The sequence below is a fragment of the Glandiceps talaboti genome, chromosome 20, assembly GCF_964340395.1.
Source record: "Glandiceps talaboti chromosome 20, keGlaTala1.1, whole genome shotgun sequence".
NCBI classification, from domain to species: Eukaryota; Metazoa; Hemichordata; class Enteropneusta; family Spengelidae; genus Glandiceps; species Glandiceps talaboti.
The window spans coordinates 12056464-12079275 of record NC_135568.1 but is presented as its reverse complement, the minus strand read 5'-3'; the positions used below and the strand labels follow the sequence as shown (position 1 = coordinate 12079275).

At 36.6% G+C, this 22812-nt stretch overlaps 1 protein-coding gene across 1 annotated transcript in view; it reads right to left on the bottom strand.

Annotated features, from left to right (window-relative positions):
- Positions 1-22812, bottom strand: part of LOC144450678 (titin-like) — a 450019-nt gene that overhangs the window by 51094 nt on the left and 376113 nt on the right. Inside the window, exons 297-327 of the mRNA XM_078141331.1 lie at positions 22391-22693; positions 21461-22048; positions 20807-21109; positions 19604-20191; positions 18908-19210; positions 18035-18322; positions 17254-17556; positions 16541-16843; positions 15947-16210; positions 15285-15569; positions 14420-14722; positions 13622-13927; positions 13058-13354; positions 12495-12606; positions 11940-12115; positions 11232-11516; positions 10702-11001; positions 9885-10190; positions 9162-9446; positions 8150-8725; positions 7607-7760; positions 6940-7140; positions 6129-6270; positions 5647-5846; positions 4860-5257; positions 4194-4484; positions 3524-3587; positions 2877-3019; positions 2025-2246; positions 1215-1350; positions 479-654 (exon numbers count right to left, since the gene is read on the bottom strand). Of these exons, the coding sequence (XP_077997457.1) occupies positions 479-654; positions 1215-1350; positions 2025-2246; positions 2877-3019; positions 3524-3587; positions 4194-4484; positions 4860-5257; positions 5647-5846; positions 6129-6270; positions 6940-7140; positions 7607-7760; positions 8150-8725; positions 9162-9446; positions 9885-10190; positions 10702-11001; positions 11232-11516; positions 11940-12115; positions 12495-12606; positions 13058-13354; positions 13622-13927; positions 14420-14722; positions 15285-15569; positions 15947-16210; positions 16541-16843; positions 17254-17556; positions 18035-18322; positions 18908-19210; positions 19604-20191; positions 20807-21109; positions 21461-22048; positions 22391-22693 (8601 nt within the window). The remainder of the gene's footprint in view (positions 1-478; positions 655-1214; positions 1351-2024; positions 2247-2876; positions 3020-3523; positions 3588-4193; positions 4485-4859; positions 5258-5646; positions 5847-6128; positions 6271-6939; positions 7141-7606; positions 7761-8149; positions 8726-9161; positions 9447-9884; positions 10191-10701; positions 11002-11231; positions 11517-11939; positions 12116-12494; positions 12607-13057; positions 13355-13621; positions 13928-14419; positions 14723-15284; positions 15570-15946; positions 16211-16540; positions 16844-17253; positions 17557-18034; positions 18323-18907; positions 19211-19603; positions 20192-20806; positions 21110-21460; positions 22049-22390; positions 22694-22812) is intronic.

The window sequence follows — 22812 nt, the reverse complement described above, 5'->3', positions numbered from 1 at the left end:
GTCCTGTCCTTGCCATAGCTAGCAATGAACCAATAATACATGATAATAAATTCACACAGTTCAATAGAAAACAAGAAAATAGATTTAATACACAAAAGTCAACAAATATAATATATAATATAATATATGGCATTTTATGGTTATCAATGAGTCATTCATTATGATAACAAAAATGTGATTTATTATAGAAATGATTTAGTATGTAATAATATCAATATTTATATCCATTTATGTCTTCTAAGCCAAAATTAAGTGTTTCCCTATTCTCTTAGTAAATGGTGACTCATAAGTACTGTACCCTCTAATCTAATATTTGAAGTGCCACTGATGCACAGAATGTCTTACGACACTCCAAAGTTTGGTGTTCACCTATCATTTTCTTTTTGGTGACTTGCCACAAGCAATAAAACCTAATTTCTATTATTGTCCTAGGTAGTATAAAGCAAAAGTTTTAGAAGACCAAAATTGTACTTCCTACCTTCTACAATCATCTTGGCATCACAGGAGATACGTCCACAGATGTTGCTAGCTTGGCAGGTATAGATACCAGCATCTACTAGGAAAGCTTCCATGATGATCAGTGAACAGGTGTCATCGTCTTCAAAGATCATCTCATAATGTTGACCACTTTCTATCTCTTTGTGATCTTTGAACCTGAAAAAACGAGTAAGGAGAATTGTTGGTGAAGTTAACAGAATTCCTAAGGACACATCCTGATCAAACCTATTGTCTGAATGAATCTATTCGCCGTTTGTAAACTAAAAATGTAATCTCATTAAAATTTACTTTAATTTGATATTTCAGTATTGAAAATCACCCAAAAACTTTGTAGATAACATTTTTAACCTTGTCAATGGTATCTTACATTACCTGTAACAATATCAGTGAATAAAGTCAATGCAAAAATGAGGTATTTCATAATACATCATAATTGGTGTTTGCTCATATCTGACACAGAGGGCGCCCTTTTTCTATTCACTATCTCTAATGTGAAAATTACCACAAAATATAGCAAAACACCGCACTTGGTTTTTATGATTAATTTTGGACTGAACACACTGTAGGGAGGTTTGGATAGGAGTTTCATATTATATGTAACTATCCATCTGTAATAAAGCCCAATTGTAACCTTTTCACACTTTTTGTAACTTGATTCATTGTCATTGCAGTGCTTCAATCAAGTTGACTATAGAAAGTGAAGTATTAAAACTCACCATGTAATGATAGGTTCTGGCATACCAATCACTTTACAGTCAAACCTTGCTGCACTACCTTCAACGATAGTGATGTCTCTGAGTAGTTCTACAAAACGTGGTTTTCTGTAGTTGGCTTCTCTATCAATGTAGTCAGCTGATAAAGGAACAACAGTCAAAATTCACTATTATTGTATTATATATTTCATAGTTAATTATCAACACTTTATTATTTTACAATTACAGAATCTGAATCTTCATATAAACTATTGACATTTTTTTCAGGTTCAATTTTGAACAATTTGAAAAATATTGGAACATTTTATCTTTTGTTTGTTTTTATACAAGAAGAATCCTGCATATGTTTGGTTTGTGTATTTTCAAAGACAGATTTTGTTTTCATTTTTATAATTTGTGAAGTACCTCTGAACAATTAGCTTTTGGGATTTTGGCACTATATAAATTTTTACTTGATCTTCTATCTTATTGTATGGTTGAAAGCCAACTTTCTACTAAAACCAAAATATATTTGTCTGTCTGTATCTAACTGTCTTTGAGCATGGGCATCACACGGACACCATTTGCATTCATTCTGGTGATGTTTTGAGCAACAACTGTTTCATAATAACAAACATTTTCGAGACAAGTCATGCACTTTTGCAGTTGACATTGGTTATCGACTTTTAATCAACATGGCCAAAAAACTCTTGAACCATTGCATATGTAGAACAGTCTTGTAGGATGCCTACTTGGGTTGCCCAATATGATTGTGAAGTGTTTTTTTAAATAACTTATCACTCACAAACAAACGATATCAGAGAATATACTTACGATCCACAGTTAGGATACATTTGGTGTAAGTTGTTCCATGGATGTTTGTAACGTTGGCAAGGTATTCACCACTGTCATCCAGTGTTGTTTCCTGGATCTCCAAGACAAAGACACCATGTTGACGATCTGCTAAGAAGCGGTAGTGAGGATGATCATCACGGATCATAGCACCATCCTTGTACCATACCACATTACATGGAGGTTGTACTGGAGGTGCATGTACTGCAGTGAACAAATGGAAACGCGAAAAAGTTAACAAAGTTTGTTTTCACGATGCCACCCTTGTAAGTAAGATGGTCTCTGGGCAGTGTGCCCTCACAGGTTGTAATGGGTTGACTGATCAGTGCATGCGGGTGTGGGAAGCCATGTTGTTTTGGTATATGTTTTCATGTGGACATGTTTGTTGTCGTGTCTGATGTGAACATGTCCATTGTCATGTCTGTAGAATAAAATATTTAGAAAGACCAAAATTGTTGTGTTGACAGCTTCATAAGCTTACCATATCACATTACATTGAGGATGTACTAGACATGTGTGTATATTAGTGTCATATGGAAATATGAAAGAGTGAACAAAGTTTGCTTTTATGGCATTGCTCACCACATTACTTGGGGGCTGCACTGGAAGTGTGAGTCAAATTGGAGATGTGGAAAAGTTATACATAACTAATTTTGTTAACAGTTATATGGCCATAACTCAGTGTTTTCTCTCAAATATTATTTCAACTGACATACAAATACTGGAATTATATATAAAGGAATTAAATGAGTGTTTGTTGTGTAAATGTTAGAAGCAACTGTAGTACATGGTGGAATCACTTGAAGGTTGTAGAAGACAATGAAATGTCATTACCTTGGAATGTGACTGGGTAGATGTAACCAAGACCACAAGTAATGTCTTGTAAGTTCTTAACAAACTGAGGTGGTAATTCTGATAGTCCAAGTTCAGCACCACGTAGTGATCTCAGTCTTCTAGCTCTCTCACCAAGTGTCATTCTGTGAAATTATATCAAATGTCATTAATATACATATCTAATATCCTTTTAGCATGTTCAGCAGGTTGGTAAAACAAAGCAGTAAAAGCCAGCAAACAGACAGTTTGACAAAACCTGTAGACCTGCACAGGTGAAATGTAAGTTACTCATAAGTAATAAGAACCCTTGGTCATAATACAAGAACTAATTATTACTATCGAATGTGTTACATTATGTTAATAGCCTGCACAACAAAAGTTTAAACACAGCTGAACATAGAGTTCTAAATCTAATGCACAATCACTTTTGAACACTGTTGCGGTAAAGGAACTCCAAGTTCCACGGAGGTGAGCTGACATATTTAAACTAATTTATATGTTTACATTTATATTAAAATGAATATTTTTCAGTACAAAACATTTTATGCTAATTCAAATGCCAAGTGAACAGAGACAGATGATGTTGTATAAATTTTACACAATTCTACAGAGTGAGATAGGAGGATATGATATAATTGATAACTTACTCAATTCTCTTCATTCCAAATCCTCTCTTTTCACCTCTTCTAGCCAGTTCTTCTTCATCCATATCTGTTGATGGAAATAATAGTTCACAATCATTACACCATGGAAAAGCAAAGCTGTAGACATTTGAGCTTGAAGTATGGGATTTATTTTCTTCTATCATGCAAGAGCCAAGTTGTACATGTTTGAACTAGAACTACATGATTTATTTTCTTGCATTATTGTCTAATTAGTTACATTTTGTCATAATTCAGCTAGACAATGTGTATGAGTTTTACCATTACAGGTTACTGACTCATAGAAGAGAGACCCCAAAACAACAAATCTTTCAAACACTTGGTTGGCGATGTAAGAGTTTTCTAACTATGTGTACTTGTCTATGACTATTGGCAAAGACAGCTCACAGCAACAATTGTATCAGTCTATGGTAAACTGTTGTCCACATAGAAACAATACAAAATAATACTGTAAACCTGGACATTTCCGCTAAAGGCTTATTTTTGCTTATATCACTGGAAACCAAAAACGCAAAAAATAAGTAGTGATGAAATTGCCTTGTTATACATGAACACAATATGCCAGTCTAGTAATTAGTAAAAATTAGTCTTTGAAAACCAGCTGAAGACTGTAAATATCTGCAGTGGTTATATATTTCAAAGTTTATATACTCACATTGGATTTCCAAAAAGGCTGTACTTGTGGCATGGCCGTAAGAGTTGATGGCTTTGCAGGTATATTTGCCAACATCATCAACGTCAGTGTCTTTGACCACAAAGGAGTAGTTACGATCGTCATAGAACATTCGGTATTTGTGGCCAATCTTCAACAGTTGTCTTTCAAAGTACCATGTGATCATTGGTTCGGTTAGAGCGGCAACTTCACACTCAAAGCGAGTAGCATGGCCTTCAAGTGCCATGGTGTTTTCTAGGGGTATTACAAATCTTGGTGCTGCATCGTATGCATCTGAAAGGATAGGATGGACTCCAAATTAAGCAAGGCTGTAGAATAATGGGCTGACATAAAAATTCATTTGGAGCTAGGGAGTTGCAGTTGATGTTAAACTAGAGATAGGAATGCGACAAGACTCCTTAACACAGAACAAAACGGTGTAACTGCCACGAGTGACCACTATTCTGCACTTCCCTGAAAACAATTGCAATATGTAGCGCTACACAGATATTAGTTAATTTACTAACTTCATGACTACTTGTTCAGATTTTGTTACGAATCTCACAGATTTGTGTCTGTATTGTGTATTTTCACACTTTCATTTTTTGTAAGTTCTGTAAATGATTTTTTTTGGTGTGTTGGAAAAGAAAACTTGGTATCGTAGCTTACCCATGTAGAGTATTCGTTCGTACAATGACTTTCCACGGAAGGCTTTGTGTACCAGTTGTAAACTACCCATATGAGCCAGTCTACCGAGAGCCAAGAGTGTATCACCAGCACCTCTAGGTTGTCTTCTTTCATAGAATCGTCTTAGTTTATCTGTGCATAGTTTCCTTGCCTTTCTTCTAGCGTCTTCATCAGTGTCCATTCTTAACCATGGATGACGTAAGGCTTCCTGTACACTCATACGTGTAGTTTTGTCTTTGACTAGTAACTTCTCAATCCAGTCAAGTGCTTCATCCGAGATGTCTTCAAATGATTCCTCATCAAAGTCCCACTCTGCTTTGGAAACATTGCGGAGAGTTTCTTGGTCGTCTTCACCCAAGAATGGTGACAGACCACTCAACCTATGATGGGTAGAAAACATTTTGAACATTTATACACAGAATAGATATTTTGATTTACAAATGAAATTGCCACAATGGTATAAATTGTCCAACTTTCCAGTCAAAAATACACAGGCCCTACAAGTGTACTGTATGGAGTGGCAATGGCTGAAGCCCTACAAGTGTACTGTATGGAGTGGTGATGATTGGAGCCATACAAATGTACTCAGCTACTGTGTGGTGATGACTGAAGCCATACAAGTGTACTGTATAGAGTGACATGGACACTATATTAGCACTGAGCTAGTCCAGAGCTGGCGCAACCAGAGAGAGGTTCCTAAACAGTACAGTGCAGTCTGAAAAATACTGAATACATCTACCATACAAAATGAATAACAATGTTAACTTACAACACATATGCCATGACACCGAGAGTCCACATGTCAGTTGGAGTACCAATAGGTTCAAAGTTGACAACTTCTGGTGCTACAAATTCAGGAGTACCAAATACAACACGGACTTGTTCACCAGGTTCTAGTTTCTGTGCCAGACCAAAGTCAATCAGTTTGATATCATAGCCAGTACGTGTCTCACATAACATGTTTTCAGGCTGGAAAAGACAAGAAAAAAACCATGATGAATGATGACCAGGCGTACAATTAAAATATGAATATCTGACAAAATTTTGAATGATAGATTTTTCATCTTCTTTATAACCTATCAATGGGATTACTTCATCCATGTTGAAAATGGCTAATGGAGTGTAGACGACTGAAGCCCTTCACATGTACTGTATGCAGGGATGTGGACACTATGTACTGAACTAGGCCAGTGCTAGCACAACCAGAATAAGATTTCCAAGCAGTACAGACTAATGGTTTGATTATCTTACCTTGATGTCGAGATGTAGTATATGTTTTTCATGCATATACTTCATGCCTTCACATAGTTGTCTCATGTATATCACTACTTCAGGTTCTGTTAGTACGTAGTTCTCATCTATCAACCGTTCAAACAGTTCACCACCAGATAAGCTGTAATCAAAAGCAATAATCAGTCATTAGTTCCAGAAAAATATGGAAATTGTGATAATGATAAGATTGAGAAACGAAATATCCACAATCTCAGTTGCCACTATTTTGACTAGGACACATACACTTGTGTACAACATCTGCACGCACACACCCTAACACACATTCGTACTGCTGCATACATTATATATGCCATACTGTCTTAGGGACAGTCGCACAAAGTCGCACAAGCTCTCAACGAACAAACATCATTCGTTTAGGTCAAAACCCCTCCCCTAAACGAATGTGATATCAAACATTTATATATGATGCAAACTATGATGAAAACTGTAGCGGTCACACCACTATGATCAGTATAATGTAAAAACATGATTATAAACACATTAAAGATCATTAAAATACTACCAGAAACCCAGCACCATATCTCACATCAGAAATAATTTTTTATCAACTTTAATCAACATCTCAGTAGTAAATACAAAAGCTGTTTTCATTGAAGGAGTGAAAGTTTACAAGTACGAAAATGAAGATCAGCAATTGCACTGCTGCCAGACCCCCTCCCCCCTAAACTAATGAATTCGCTTATTGAGTTTGTGTGACACTGTGCGATCGTCCCTTACATTCTGACCCAGCCCCTTCATACCAAAAAAGAAACTAACAAATGGTTCTTACAATTCAATGATCATGATAATTTCGTGATCAGTTTCAAAGACTTCATGTAACTGCAGTAATCTTGGATGATGTAACATAGCCATGATTTCAATCTCTCTCTTGACTGCAGCTCTCTCTTCTCGTCCAACTGTAATGAACTTAGCAGCCCAGGTCTTTCCAGATGCTTTCTCAATAGCACGGAACACTGTACCATAGGCACCTCTGTTTAAAGTACAACACACCATATTTAGTATGAATATATTTTGTCAAATTAAAAGATTTCCATAGAACGTTACCATAGCAACCTCTGTGAATATAAACCATATTTCATAGAACTTTATTTTGTAAAAGTTATGCGAACATTTGCTGGTCATCATATATCTAACTCTGTTTAATAATCGGCATTAGCTATGTATCAATAACACTAAAGATGTGTGCATATCTATTTTCTGTACTGAATTGAATTGAATTTGTAATTTTAATCTTTTCACTTCGTCCTGTAGTGGACTTTTGGCCTAATAGATCAGTACTTATATGGAAATGTAGATTTTTAAAACTTTTCAAAAATTTTTCTTTATAAACATTTTATTGAACTAAAACTGAGTTATAGGAAGAGCTTTATCCAGAAAGTGAAGGAGATGATACTTTTATAAATGCAAGTCATAAAATTAAGTACAGCTACATTTACCTTCCAAGTTCTTCACAGATCTCATAGTAGTCATACACAGATCCAGGTCTACCTCTCAATACTTCATATGGTAAGAATTGACGATCAACTTGAGTGTCATAGAATCTACGTTTGTACTCATAATCTTCAAAGTCTGGTCTCTCAGGTACACGAGCTGTTAGGGAATAAAATCAACAATGAGTTAACTAATCAAAAGGAAGAATCAGGTGACTGAATATACTGTAGCTTCAATTTTTTGTTAGTACTGGAGTTTTTAAATAGGTTGGAATTTTGGATTAGTTTGCACTAAGAGGGGCTCTTTCAAGGACGTTGTAGATTTGACATGATCTGGGAAAGAGAACATTGTGAATATGAGGTAGTCAACTAGTAAATGGTAAGGGATTCTTGAGTTGTAAGGTACATTTGGTTTACAAACATACATCATAGCATGCCAGGAAGTACCTTGAAAGCTTCATCATTGTGATAGCAATGTGGAGTGCCTGCAATGACCAGTCTATGAGTCTAGCGAGAGTGATAGACCTTAATTTCTGTAAAGGTACTTACGAGCAGTCTTGACTGTTTTGCTGGCTTCTGATGCTTCACTAACACCATGTAGATTGAGTGCTCTACTACGGAATTGGTACTCTGTGTTCTCCTTAAGACCAACCAGTGTATGGGATGTATTTCTAGTAGTGATAGCTCTTGTCCATGTAGTGATACCAACTTCACATTTCTCAATCAAGAAAGATGTTACATCAGCACCGCCATCATGTACAGGTGGAAGCCACGTAAGTCTAACAGAGTCTTTGCCGACATCCATAACTTGGAGGTCTCTTGGTGCATCTGGACTTCTCAGGATAGATAAGGTGATAGTACCTGTATCATGTCCAAGTAGATTGGTAGCTACTACAGCGTATTTACCACTGTGTGCTTTGGTGATATTTTGTATTGTCAGCGTTGTCTCTGTTTCTGTTGTCTTGATTTCATAGTGACTGTCTTCAGTGATGTCAGTACCATTCTTATCCCATGAGATTGTTGGTATAGGAATACCAGTAAATGGTACGCGCATTTTGGTTGTTTCACCTTGTACGCAGATGAGTGGTGCACGTAGACGATGGGGTAAGTTCACCTTGGGTGCGACTGGAAAAAGAAATTTGACATAATATATTATTACGTAACTTTACATTACAGGATAATCAAACACATATATCTCAAGAAAAGCATGATTTGATGTGGAAGAGTGAATGATGGTCATTCAAATTCTGCACAGGAAATGACAGTTTGGTTACTAAATTATTGTACAGTTTGGAAAAGTTCTAAAAGAACTGAAGAGATTTTGGTAACAATATTACACCGTGATAGAAATGTATGACAAACAATGACAGATTTTGGTCTCTAAAGCACGACATAATTTTGGAAAAATGTACAAGGAATGAATGATTTTGGCAATTCAAATATCAGTATTACAGAATGAGAGATTTTGGTAACTCAAGTATTGCTATTACAGTTTTGGAAATGTACAAGAAATGAGAGATTTTGGTAACTCAAATATCAGTATTACAGCTTAGTAACTTACCCTGAATGTGTACTTGAGCTCTACTAGATTTAGTAGCTGCTTTGTTCATACATCTGACTGCATAGTCACCAGTATCTTCATCATAGACATCCTTGATAGTAAGTGTGTGGATATGACCAAATGGTTCAATCTTGTATTTATGGCTATGACTGATTTGTCTTCCTAGACGATACCATTGTACATCTGGTTGTGGATAGCCTGCTACTTCACATGTCAGTGTGGCTTCTTTACCTCTTACAACATAGGTGGTGTCTAGTTCTTTGGTGAAATGAGCTGGTATCACTTCTGTTGGTACAGAGAAATGGAATTTTGATTTAGTGAAGTCAGCTTAAACCCCAATGTTTGAGTCTAATGGTCTTGAATTAGTATTATGTCATCAGTGGAGTCACAGGGATAGGTAGGAACAACCACAGGTTACACTCCAATGTTTCAATCTCATGGTCTTGGACTAGTTCAGTGGAACCATTAGTATTTGATAGAATCATTTGTATGTCCAGGACCAACTATTTGTAAATCTGTCAGATAACGGTTTTTCATTCTTAAATGTTACTCCTAAGCTGACAATGACCTTGAAGAATAAATAGGAGAGGACTGTCTATCTGCCATTGGTTTTTAACAAACTTGGTTTTTTATCCTTGTACCAGTTTTTGGTTTTTGGGATGATGAGGGAAAAGCATTTTCACAAAAAAATTCTCTTTAAATGTAAAAGAAATTTTGACTTACCGACATCATCTTTGACCAATACAGCCTTGGAATGTCTACTTGGTTCACTTAGTCCAGCTCTGTTTTCAGCCAATATACGGAATTCATACTCAGAGTCTTCAATTAGGTTGATAACATTGTACTCTAAGTCAGTCAACTCAGTCAAATGACTGGCACGGAACCAGCGACGACTGGTAGTTTCACGTTTCTCTACGATGTAGTTGGTGACCGGACTACCACCATCATTGACTGGTGGTTCCCATCTGACATGGACAGAGTCTTTGGTGATGTTGCTAATATATGGCATACCTGGTTGTCCTGGTTTATCTGTGGATGATACATACATGTGTTGTGTTAGCAACCAGTGAAACACATTCACTCAGCAATTTAGATGTGTTTTAGAATTATTGTTCAAATAATTTCCTCTTTCACTTTTTAAATATTTTTTTCTCTTTTTATTGTCTCCTTCTGCAGCATGTTTGATAATGTTAGGAGTCTTAATAACAGAGAGGGGAATCTGGTCAAACCACCACAGATTTCCATTCTTTGTATCATGATTTTGGTATGATTTGGTAACCCTGATTTCAGTAACCCTGGAAAAATAGCCAGTAAAATACTCGGGGAACTTTGGCAAATTTCACCTACTTTGGACTGCCCTTAAAACAGACACTTCAGATTTGCTATTCATTCAGACTTAGAATGACTGTATGTAACAGTTTTAGGACTAAATATCAGGACTGTGTTGCATGCTTCCTTACACATATCAGTGGAACTGACAAGGCTCTTCCACCTAGACCACAGAATCATGCCAACTTTACTATTAACTTGATCAACTTACCATATGGTCTCTTAGCCAAAATAGATTCCATTGCTTCCAGTGCTTCACCAGCGCCAAGTTGATTCTCAGCACACACTCTGAATACATAGGAATGTCCTTCAATAAGGTTTGTCATTTTGTGTTCCAGTACGGGAGTAGATCCCACTCTGAACCAGGCAAACTTATTGGCTTCTCTCATTTCAATCACGTAACGAATGATGGCAGATCCACCATCATCTTTGGGTGGTAACCATGACAACACAGTAGAATCTCTTGTGACTTCATTGCATTTGAGTGGACCAGTTGGAGGGCCAGGTTTGTCTGAAAATATATAAAATTATTAATATTGTAAATATGTCTTTTGTTATCAGTGATCTATTCATATTAAATTGGTTAATCAAGGCACTAGACTGGTAAATTTTTTGTTTCTATTTGTACTTTACATACAAAAAATTAAGGTTTGAGAACTCAAACCAACGTCGATTTTTGGATGACAAAAGATATTAAGAGTGTATTTTATGAAAAAAAAATCCAGTTAATTGGAGACTTACCGAGAACAATAATTCTGGGATGACAAGATAGTGAGCCTTGTGGGTTGGAGACAGTCATGGTGTATTCACCGGCATCTTCTCTCTCTATGTCTCTGATGACCAGATAACATGTATTACCTCTGACTTCAATCTTGAATCGACCTTTACTTGTCACCTCAGTGTCTCCTTTACGCCATGCAATGAATGGTCTAGGTACACCAGCAAAGTTGACAGCGATACGGACAATGTCACCTGCTTTCACAGACAACTCCCTGTATTTGTGGTCTAGTTGTAGAGTTGGTGGTGCTGTACAAAACAAATGTGAACAAAGTTAAAACTACTGTCACACAGTGGTATTTTATCAACCATTCATTACAAATAACAGTGATAAATGATGGTCAGATACAGTTATAAGTTTACCATCAATGAAGTTTATTCCTGTCTGGCCATAGAGGGGGTTGTTTAAATATTTTTAGTCAGATTCTAGAATATCGGGTTGAACGCTGGCATGTAGAAATTCTGATCAGATCACAGAGGGCACATTTGAGCTGAAAACTGACTTGTAAAATGTGGTCAGATTCAAGTAAGTACGGTAGTTGAAAACTGGCAGGAAGAAATTCAGATCTTGCCATAGAGGGCACTGTTTAAAAAAAATGGCCAGATTCAAGAATATAGATTTGAAACAGTGTGTGCATAGAAATTCAAGAAATTACATAATTGTGTACTTACTTTGTATGATCAGTTCAGCTGATGATCTAGCTTTTCCTTTCCTGTTGTAGATTTCCAGAGTGTACATTCCACCATCTGTTAATCCGGCCTTGGGAATCCACAGAGTATGGACATTCTCCTCCTCTTCCATCATTTGATGACGACGTCCAACAAATAACTCATGTCCACGACGAATCCTACAATAATATTTCCAAAATTTATGTTGATTGTGGCATAAATTTTGTTGGACTATAATTTAAGATTTTGCCCAATACACAAATTTTGCTTGAATGTTTGAAATAATTTATCTATCCAAAAAAATATTGTGAATTAATATGCCATATACACCATTGACATTTAATAAAAATTTACTATATACCGCCCTCTAGTGTTACTATACTACACTGATGCATGATTTACCACTAGAGGGCACTGTCTATCAACTACTGAACTTCACACTTTTTATAAATTCTTTATCATTGGTCTCTTATAAACTCCTAGACACTCAATCTGTACAGTTATTATGTTAAATATTCCCAGAAGGGTTCAGAATTCAGAAGTGAATTCAATGCTTACCATCTGATTTTAGGTTTGGGTGAACCAACAACTTTGCAGGTGAACTGAGCTGGACTGCCTTCAGAGACAGGTACATCAACAAGTTCTTCAACAAATGATGGTGCAACTCCACCTGAAAATAATCATTGAAATTTACAAATTACAATTTTATAGATCCATTCTGTAAAAATAATATTTTGTAACCATATCAATAACGGTAAACTTCTTGAGTATAAATTCTGTGTTTTTGAATTTAGTTTTCCAACTCATCTTTTAAACTAATGGCTAAATATTTGATACATTTCAGTGTAATGTATTTCAACTAATGTTGTCGTGTTGCAACAGTTGATGACAAATAATATCAGTCTCTGGCCTCTACTGTGTGAAAATTAAATCAAAATTAAAATTCATGTCTGCTACAATATTTATAAAGTGTAGTGTCGATAGTCTCTCATAAATCATAGGTCTTCTAAAACTTCTCAAAATGAGTTGCATCATTACACTGGAATCTTTGGTTGTAAACTTTTCAGGATGTTAATTTATGCAACTCTTAAATTTTTCTTAGAAATTGACAAGATAATTACTTGTGACATCTTCAGTAACAATAGGTTCTGATGCTTTGCTTGGGTCACTTTCACCGGCTGCATTAACAGCTCTGATACGGAACACATATTCAACTTCTTCAAACAGGTCTTTCAAGAAGCATGCTGTTTCTTCAACGGCGACACGATGAGTCCAGTCGTAAGATCCTCGGATACGTCTCTCTACGACATAGTGTGTGATGGCACTGCCACCATTGGAGATTGGTGTTAGCCATGTCAGACGTACAGATGTTGGGGTGACATCATGGACAGTTGGCACACCAGGTGGTGATGGTACCCCTGTAAAACAAATATGATTTGAAATTTTAGTCACCCCTTGTTAAACTTAGGCCAAACTAATATCCATACATTTGTTAGTTTAATTGCAATGGTTTAGCATGGAATCAACCTAATTTGCATAATTTATGGACACTGATCTTAAATTTCAGTTACATCGTTGATATTTTTCATTAGACCAAAGCGAAATTTTTGTCTTTGTTGGGATGAAGTGAGAGGGGATGGTTTGTATAAGGCAAGGTTGATATTTAAGTGACTCTTGATACTTACTGATGTATTCTCTAGCTGCTCTAGGTGGTGAAGTAGATTCACTAGGAGCTCCTCTACCTTCCTCATTGACAGCAGATACTCTGAACTCATACTCATAACCTTCAGTCAACATAGTAACTGTATAGTTAGTGTCTTCAATCAGTTCTTTGGTGATTCTTGACCAGTGTAGACTAGTACGTTCACGTCTCTCCATAATGTATCCTTGGATTGGCAGTCCACCATCAAATCTGGGTTCAGTCCAGGTCAATGTCATACGATCTTTCTTGATGGAGTAGATCTCTGGTAGTCCAGGCATGCTTGGTACAGCTGATGAATAGAACACAACACACAATTACATGTAGTTTACTTTTGTTTAAAGGGACACAGTCTGTAACTTTATGGTCTTTGTGGCTACGTTTGTTTAAAGGGACACAGTCTGTAACTTTATGGTCTTTGGTAGTTACATTTGTTTACAGGGACACAGTTGATAAATAGAACACAACAAATTTTCGTAAAACCTGACAACTTTTGTCAGAGATAAACTTTTTGTTTATTTTATGGAGGAATGAAAATGTGAAAAGATGTAGTCATGGACATCTTTTATAATCCCTTTGTACAGAAATGAAATGTAAAAGACTTCCCAGTGTTTAGGAATCAATTGAAGACCAAAATTACATATATTCTAGGGCAGAAATTAGCAAAGATTCATAGTATAGTTTATTATTCAATTGATTTGAGATAGTTTGATTTGAATGTTTATGAATCATGAGATCTTCATAAAATATATCCCACATAAATTCAGCGTAAAGTAAAACTTACTGTAAGGACTCTTGCAGACAACTGGTTCCGTTCCTTCTAGAGGTGGACCAACACCGTACAGATTCTCAGCACAGACTCGGAATTCATAGGCTGTATTTTCCTGTAATTTAGTGACTGTATATGTTGTGTTCATAACAGCATTACTTTCTACCAACCATGTCTTCATAAATCTCTCACGTCTCTCCACAGTATAGCATTCTACCTTACTGCCACCATTCTCCTTTGGTGGTTCCCATGACAGACTGACATTGTATTTACCAACATCTGAGATTTCTAGAGGTCCAGTTGGTGCTCCTGGTACATCTGTAAGAAAATACGCAACAAAACCAAAATAGTTACGATAAAATGTTCTCAGTTGAAAAATGTTGAATATAGCTGATGTTTCTGGATTAGCTTTTCAAGGAATCCAAGTCCTCATATTTCAGAAACTGTGTGGGATACATATTATTATTCAATTTTACTGAAAAATGCTGGAAGTTAGCAAACAGCTATGAAAACCGCCACTGTTTTGGGTTAATAATCTTTACTTAGGTGGGGGTAGGAAAATCATACATACACAACATGATAGCAATTTGTGAACAGGAAAGTAATGATGTGTTTGTTGTTGCCATTTATTGGTGTTTCTATAATTAGGACTGTTCCATATATTCTTTTCTCCACACTCCCTTCTTTACTGTCATGTGCTGTATATGTGTTAGTGTGTGACAATTTTATGGTGTTTGAAATGTTGAAACAAAAGAGTGGAAATATCAGATGAAAAACTTCTTGAAAAAATCCCAGTCATGGTGTGAAACCAGTCAAAGATTCAAGCTGTTTGTGTATTGAATTACTCCTGATATTAGTTGAAAATACCTTATTAACTTACCAAGTACATTAACATGGATATCAGCTGTGATTTTACCAGCTTCATTGGAGGCTGTGATAGAATACTTTCCAGAGTCACTTCTCAGTGTTTCTTTGATGACTAATGTTGTTTTGTTGTCAAAGCAATCAATACGGATTCTTCTGTCTTGTTGTATCTTGACATCGTATCTATACCATGAGATGTTAGGTGTAGGTACACCACTGTATGGTACAGCTAGACGTAGGACATTACCCGATTTCAGTGTTACCACGTCTGGGACGGCGTCCATGTCTAGAGTTGGTACAGCTGTAATACCAAAGTTCAAAGGTTAGTAACGGAAAACAATCAAAGATTTCAGTTTTAAAGATATTGTTAAAAAATAGTTAATTTTTGTACTTATTAGTTGGGATGTATTTTGTATACTGATCTTTCTGCGTTTATTGAAAGTTAACTTTAGTTTCATGATTACATGTAGCCCTCACAGTAATGACCAGTGTGGCATGCATATGCCCATAGTATATCATCTTTGTGCAAGGTTTGAATGAAACAGTTTGTGTACATGGGTAGATACACACACAAGGATGAATGGACCCTATTCATATAGTTCATGTTAGGGGTTGAAATATGAAATAGACAATGTAAGTATCATATATGTAGTGGTTTGTTGTCATAGTTACACTTACCTGTTACATAGAGAGATGCTGATGTTCTGAGATCCACACACACAGCTGTGTATCTGGCAATATCACGTGGTCCACAATTTTCAATGACTAGGGCTCTACGTTCTCCATCAGCAATGATGTGAACTCTGTCACTTTCAAATAGTTGTATTCCATCTTTCTCCCACGTCACTTCGGCACGTTCATTAGATATGATACATTCAAATATAACTCTGTCTCCAACGGTTGCTTTGATGTCTCGGAATGCAGTGATGAATTCTGCACGTTCTGTTGGATAGTGGAAAACACAGGTTGACTGTAAAAATCTATAGTAAAATGTCACCTTTGTATCAGGTTTGAATGAATCAGTCATCTATAGTATGTCACATTTGTTTCAAGTTTGAAAGAATTGGCCATCCATATTAGAGATATGGCTGTGCATGGACAGACAGACAGACAGAGACAGACAGACATACAGCCAGACAGACCATTGTTATAACCTCCCCTTCAGGTGATGGCACCCTACAGGTTGGCTAAAAACCCAACTGATTTTAAATTGGAAGTGATCAGATTAACCAAAACATACATGTCTAGATTTGTGCATTAAAAAAAACTTACCAATTGGTTCTCTTGCTCTTTCTGGTGGTGAAGCAGCACTAGGTTGACTAACACCAGCTTCATTTTCAGCAAAGACACGGAACTCATATTCATATCCTTCAAGCAGATTTGTGATTGTATGTGTGGTATCTGTGATCAGAGCTCTGTTGACTGGAATCCATCTTGTTGCATGACTTTCCTTCCTTTCAATATAGTAGCCTAAGACTTCAGCTCCGCCATCTTTCCTAGGTGGTCTCCATGTGAGTACCATAGACTCTGCCTCTACTTCAGTTACTTGTGGATTACCTGGTGGATCTGGTACATCTGTAATAACAATTTTATGAATTGAACATATTTGTTATTGCATATATATTTACTTCTGACATTTGACAGCGCGAGAGGATTCCATATTTTAGTAAACATATTTTAAAATGACTTAAAATTATGCTATCAAATGTATTTTATGTGTCATACATATTGAGTTCTGCCATTAGCAAATGATGGTGGAGTATGCTTCATTAAGTAGAATACTAGAAGCATTTCAATATGCGATAAAAAAACTCCCCAAACACGTAGTAGCTCAGCTTGTGCTGCTTTAAAAGGTGAACAAAAGTGAGGCTGGTTTCATCTCTCATAGCTGTGCTTCTTATATTAGGAAACCCAGAAAACTCATTTCTGCAATCCTGCATTGTGCGACTTCTCTTAAACTCTGATATCTATAGATACACACTTACCATATGGACTCTTAATGAGTACAGAATCAGTACTATCTAAGGCATCACTGACTCCATAGTGGTTCTGTGCCATTACGCGGAATTGATAGCGTGTACCATTCACTAGACCAGTGGCTGTATACTTGGTACCTGTCAGTGTAGACGACACACGGCCCCACATCATTCGGCCATGTTCTCGTTTCTCTAGGACATAATTGGTGATTTCACTACCTCCATCATCCAATGGTGGTTGCCAGGAAACAGTGACACTCTCTTTAGTGACGTTGGTGAAGTCAAGAGGTGCTTCAGGTGGTCCTGGTTTGTCTGTGAAAAAAATGGATGAAATATTACTGAGTTTACTAACAAAACATCCACATGTTTTCGGTGATGACGAATTACTGAACTGGTTGATTTACTGAAGCCTTACATGTGCAGTCTATATGGAGTAATAACCAAAGTCGTGTAAGTGTACTGATGATTGCTAAAACCATCCAAGCCAACTTTATATGGAGTGCTAATTGAAGCCATACAAGTACACTATACACTTTATATGGATGGGTGATGACTGAATCTCTACAAGTAATCTTGGAGAGGTGACTGAAGCCCTGAAAGTGCAAGGGTAATGTTGACAGCCTTCAAACACACTTTTGCAGTCAAATTTACATTGCTGTGATACTGAAGACTGTATTTCATATTAGACATTAACACTTATTATCCTCTCTCCCAAAATTCTTTCAGACAGCTATACTGCATATTTACAGTCACATAACGTGTATGTACTTATAGTCAATGACTATCTTACCTAGTACCATAACAGTGATAGTAGCTGTATCAGTACCAGCAGTGTTGTTTGCTTGTAGTACATACACACCACCATCATGTCTTTCTACAGACTTGACGTTTAATACTGTTCCTGACTCTGTAATGTCGGTTCTCACACGGATGCCTTGTTTCAGTACTTGGCCATCTTTGTACCAGGTGATAGTTGGATTGGGTACACCAGTGAAGGGGATGTCTAATCGGAGTGTGCTGCCAGCTTTGAGTACCACTACATCAGTGTAAAGTGATGGTAGTCTGATCTTTGGTGGAGCTAAGATAAAGAAGAAATAATTGATCAGAAGTTATGAAATGAAATCAGAGGTGATATGCAACAAATCCAGTACGTCAAAGTAGCAGCAGAAGTGTATAACATTTGTTAAAACATATAAAATCAAGCTTTATTCCCCTGTCATTTTTCAGGATGGTTCTCAAAATGTGTATCTATTTTTTCTGGGTGGTAAGTAGGTCAAATCTAGCTGTTTTCTCTGTCATTTTACTGGGGTTCTTAACCTGTGTATTATTGTTAAAGACAAATAACATCAAAGTTTGTTTCTCTGTCACTTTACATTTAAAGGGTGGTATTTTAAAGTATGTAAAATCTAGCTGTGTTCCTCTATCATTTTACTAGGATTTTCAACCTGTTAAACGGTGGTAAGAAGGTAAAATTTGAGTTTCATCAGGTGTTGTACATGTTTTCTCAAACAGTAAAATGTCCTAAATTTGTTGTACTTACAAAATTATTTTGTTTTCATATTTTGTGATTTGAAGGCATTTAATTTACCTTTATGAGACAAAATAAAGGAGATACTAAAATACATCAAAATTTGTAGGAAATATGAGAGACTATAATACCAACCTGCTGGTTCCTGTGCTTTAACTGGTGTAGATATTTCACTAGCTTTACCAATACCAGCCTTGTTTTCAGCACTCACACGGTATTCATATTCCACACCTCTATGTAATCTTGTCACTCTGAATGTAGTAGCTGGGATAGCTGTCAATGAAGTCTTGGTCCACATTGTGCCTAGTACGTCCTTCTTTTCCAGATAGTAACCTGTGATTGGAGTACCTCCATCATAACCAGGTGCACTCCATGATACAGTCATGGCATCAGCACGGACATCGGACACGGCTGGGATGCCTGGTTGGCCTGGCACATCTGGATTGGGAAACACAACATTTATTATATCACTTGCAAACCATGTTGAATGGGTTCAAACAAAAAATATGAGATTTATACATAACTACAATGCATGTCTATGTCATCCTTAGTTCTCAAAAATAACATTCAAATTTATCGTTTATATTCCCCATTTTTTTTCTTCAGAAATTACACTAAGTCTTGCAGAGGTATCATTATTCTTAAATATATTATTTGCCAATATTTTTCTTCGTTCAGTTGGAAAATATTCCTGACAGAAGGATTTTTAATACTTGTCTTCGATTTTGCTGCAATCTTTTTTATCCAATTGTCATTTTTGATATTTTCAGATTTACATACAAAATGATAAACTGAAAGAGTATTTTTGACAATAATTAGGATAAAACTTACCATATTCACTCTTTGGTTTGATTCTATCACTGAACAGTGGTTCACTGATTCCATATTTATTCTCTGCACTGACTCTGAACTGGTATTCTACACCTTCAATCAAATGTGACACCTTACATGTTGTCTCTACGATAGTATTAGACACCTTATTCCACATTCTAGAACCAGTTTCTTTCTTTTCCAGGATATAGTTGGTAATAGGACTGGTGCCATCAGAATGAGGTGGTTGCCAGGCTAGTGTCACATCGCTGCTTGTAAGTTTGAGTACTTCCACAGGTCCCTGTGGTTGGCTTGGTCTGTCTACCACATTGACTGTGATGACTGCAGTGTCTCTGCCAGCTTTGTTGGTGGCAGTGAGTTGATAGACACCAGAGTCATCTGGTTCTGTATTCCAGGTAGACAATGATGTTTGGTTGTCTATAGTATCTATTCTTACTCTCATTGATGTTGTCGTGACGACGTCATCCTTCACCCATTTCACTGTCGGTGCAGGGACACCACTCAATGTAGCTTCAAGGTGGAATGTAGTTCCTGCCTTCACTACCACTGGTCTCCTGAATTTACCCTCCAGTTTGATTTTAGGTGCAACTACAGGAAATAAAAGCAGTTTTAAAATCAATTATAATAAGTACAAAACATATGGCAGGATGCACCAATCATATGAAATTCAATAAAAAAAATGATGTGTTCGTAGATGAATTTGAGCACCAAAATCACTGGCTAATTTGGTGGTGTATTTACCTTGTTCTTGAATGTTAATTTGGTGGTGTATTTACCTTGTTCTTGAATGTTAATTTGGTGGTGTATTTACCTTGTTCTTGAATGTTAATTTGGTGGTGTATTTACCTTGTTCTTGAATGTTAATTTGGTGGTGATTTTACCTTGTTCTTGAATGCTAATTTGGTGGTGAATTTACCTAGTTCTTGAATGCTAATTTGGTGGTGAATTTACTTTGTTCTTGAATGTTAATTTGGTGGTGAATTTACCTTGTTCTTGAATGCTAATTAGGTGGTGATTTTACCTTGTTCTTGAATGCTAATTTGGTGGTGAATTTACCTTGTTCTTGAATGTTATTTCAGTTCTGATCTTACCTAACCTTGTTCTTGAATGCTAATTTGGTCATGATCTCACCTCATCCTTTAACACTTTAACTACATTACAAAGGCAAAATAAAGATAACAAATACACAGTGACACTCCGTACCTGCAGGTTCTTCTGCTGTTACAGTTCTAGATGGTTCACTAGGCGTACTGAACCCAGCTTTGTTCTCAGCCAGAATACGGAATTCATACTCAGCTCCTCTGGTTAATCTTGTAACTCTGAATGAGGTTCCTACTACTGGCAGACCAGTAGCTTTCACCCATCGTGCACTGGTAGTCTGTCTCATTTCAATCACATAGCCAATAACAGGTGCACCACCATCTCTGATTGGTTCAGTCCAGTGCAGTAACATAGACTCTCCAGTGATGTCTGTCACATCAGGAGCACCAGGTGCACATGGTACATCTGTTGAAAGATGATTGGATGTAGAAATAAATTCATCTTTAAATATCAGAGATAAAACATTTGGATATTAAATTTAGACTAAACTGAAGTATTAAAAACTTTCTGAAAAATATCAGTATATTAAAATCAGATGTTTGAAATATTGATAACATTTTTAAGTCTTGTCCCTAATACAAGGGTGTGGAAATGCATGCAAGTTTTAGCACATTTTCTCCCTTCTCTGTTATGGATATATGCCCATGAAAATCACACTACAGTGTATGACTATGTATATCTACACAAGTTTAAACACATTTCTCTGTTACTGGGGATCCCAATGCACAGCAAAAGAACAAAACATTAGTTACTTACCATAGTGTCCCCTTGGTACAACTTTTTCACCTTCCAAAGGTTCACTAACACCATACTTGTTCTGTGCCATCACACGGAATTGACACTGTACATCTTCTTTCAGACCAGTCACTCTCAGCGTTGTGTCTGAGTGTTCACTTTCTACAGTAGACCACATGTAGTGAGTACCATCTCTCTTCTCAATCAAGTACCCAGTGATGTTACTACCGCCATCATCTCTTGGTGGTAACCAAGACAACGTAACGGCAGTACTGGCGATGTTGCTGGCTTCTAGTGGTCCTCTGGGTGGTCCAGGTTTATCTAACACGAGTACCGTGATGTTTGCAGTGTCAGAACCTGCTTCATTGTTGACTTGTAGAATGTATTGTCCACCATCTGATCTGTCTGTATCTTTTACTGTGATTGCTGTACGGTCTTCAGTACTTTCAAGACGACTTCTCCAAGATGAGGTCAGTGGTACGCCATCTTTGTTCCATTTGATGGAAGGTTGTGGTACTGCTCTGTATGGTATATCAATACGCAATGTTGTGCCTGCTTTGATGGTGATTGTATCTCTGTACTTGGCATCCAACATCAGTTTAGGTGCGACTACAAGTTAAAAATAAATTAGTTAATGGTCATGCTAATTAAAACTAAGGTGTAAAAAACAGTTGTCTGTTAGGACTTTATAAAAAGTTTGGAACCTGGGATTGAATCATGGATCTTTAGAGTTTTTAAATTTTTGATAAATAATTTCCCAACATGACAAAATGACAATTCCTTCCTCGCTTTCAACATGCAACTCTAGAAGAGTGCATATTATCAATATAAGTCCTCTTACGGAAAACACTGAGGAAATCACCAAGATAAGTGAAGAGAATGGCCAATAAAGAATCTTGTATTTTTAAGCTAATGTGATATGACATATTGAATTCTAAGAGGTAAACTTACCTGCAGGATCAACAGCTCTGACAACTTGAGTTGGTTCACTAGGTTGTCCAAGTCCAGCCAAGTTTTCAGCAATTACTCTAAATTCATATTCAGCACCCTTGATTAGTCTAGCAGCTCTGTGTGTTGTTTCAGTGATTGATGAAATAGTGATTCTACTCCATTGGGTCATAGGTCGTTCTCTCTTCTCAACATAGTAACCAGTGACTGGTGTGCCACCATCAGTTGTAGGTGGTTCCCATGACAACACGATGGATTCTGAGCTGACTGATAGGATTTCTGGCATACTAGGTGGTCCTGGTTTGCCTGAAAGTGAAAATAGACAAAATTTTAATCTTCAAAAGTGTTTATGTTAATAATGTTGACAATGTCTTTATTTAAAGAAGGTATGAATGGCACTGTATTGTATTGTTTTGAATTGTATC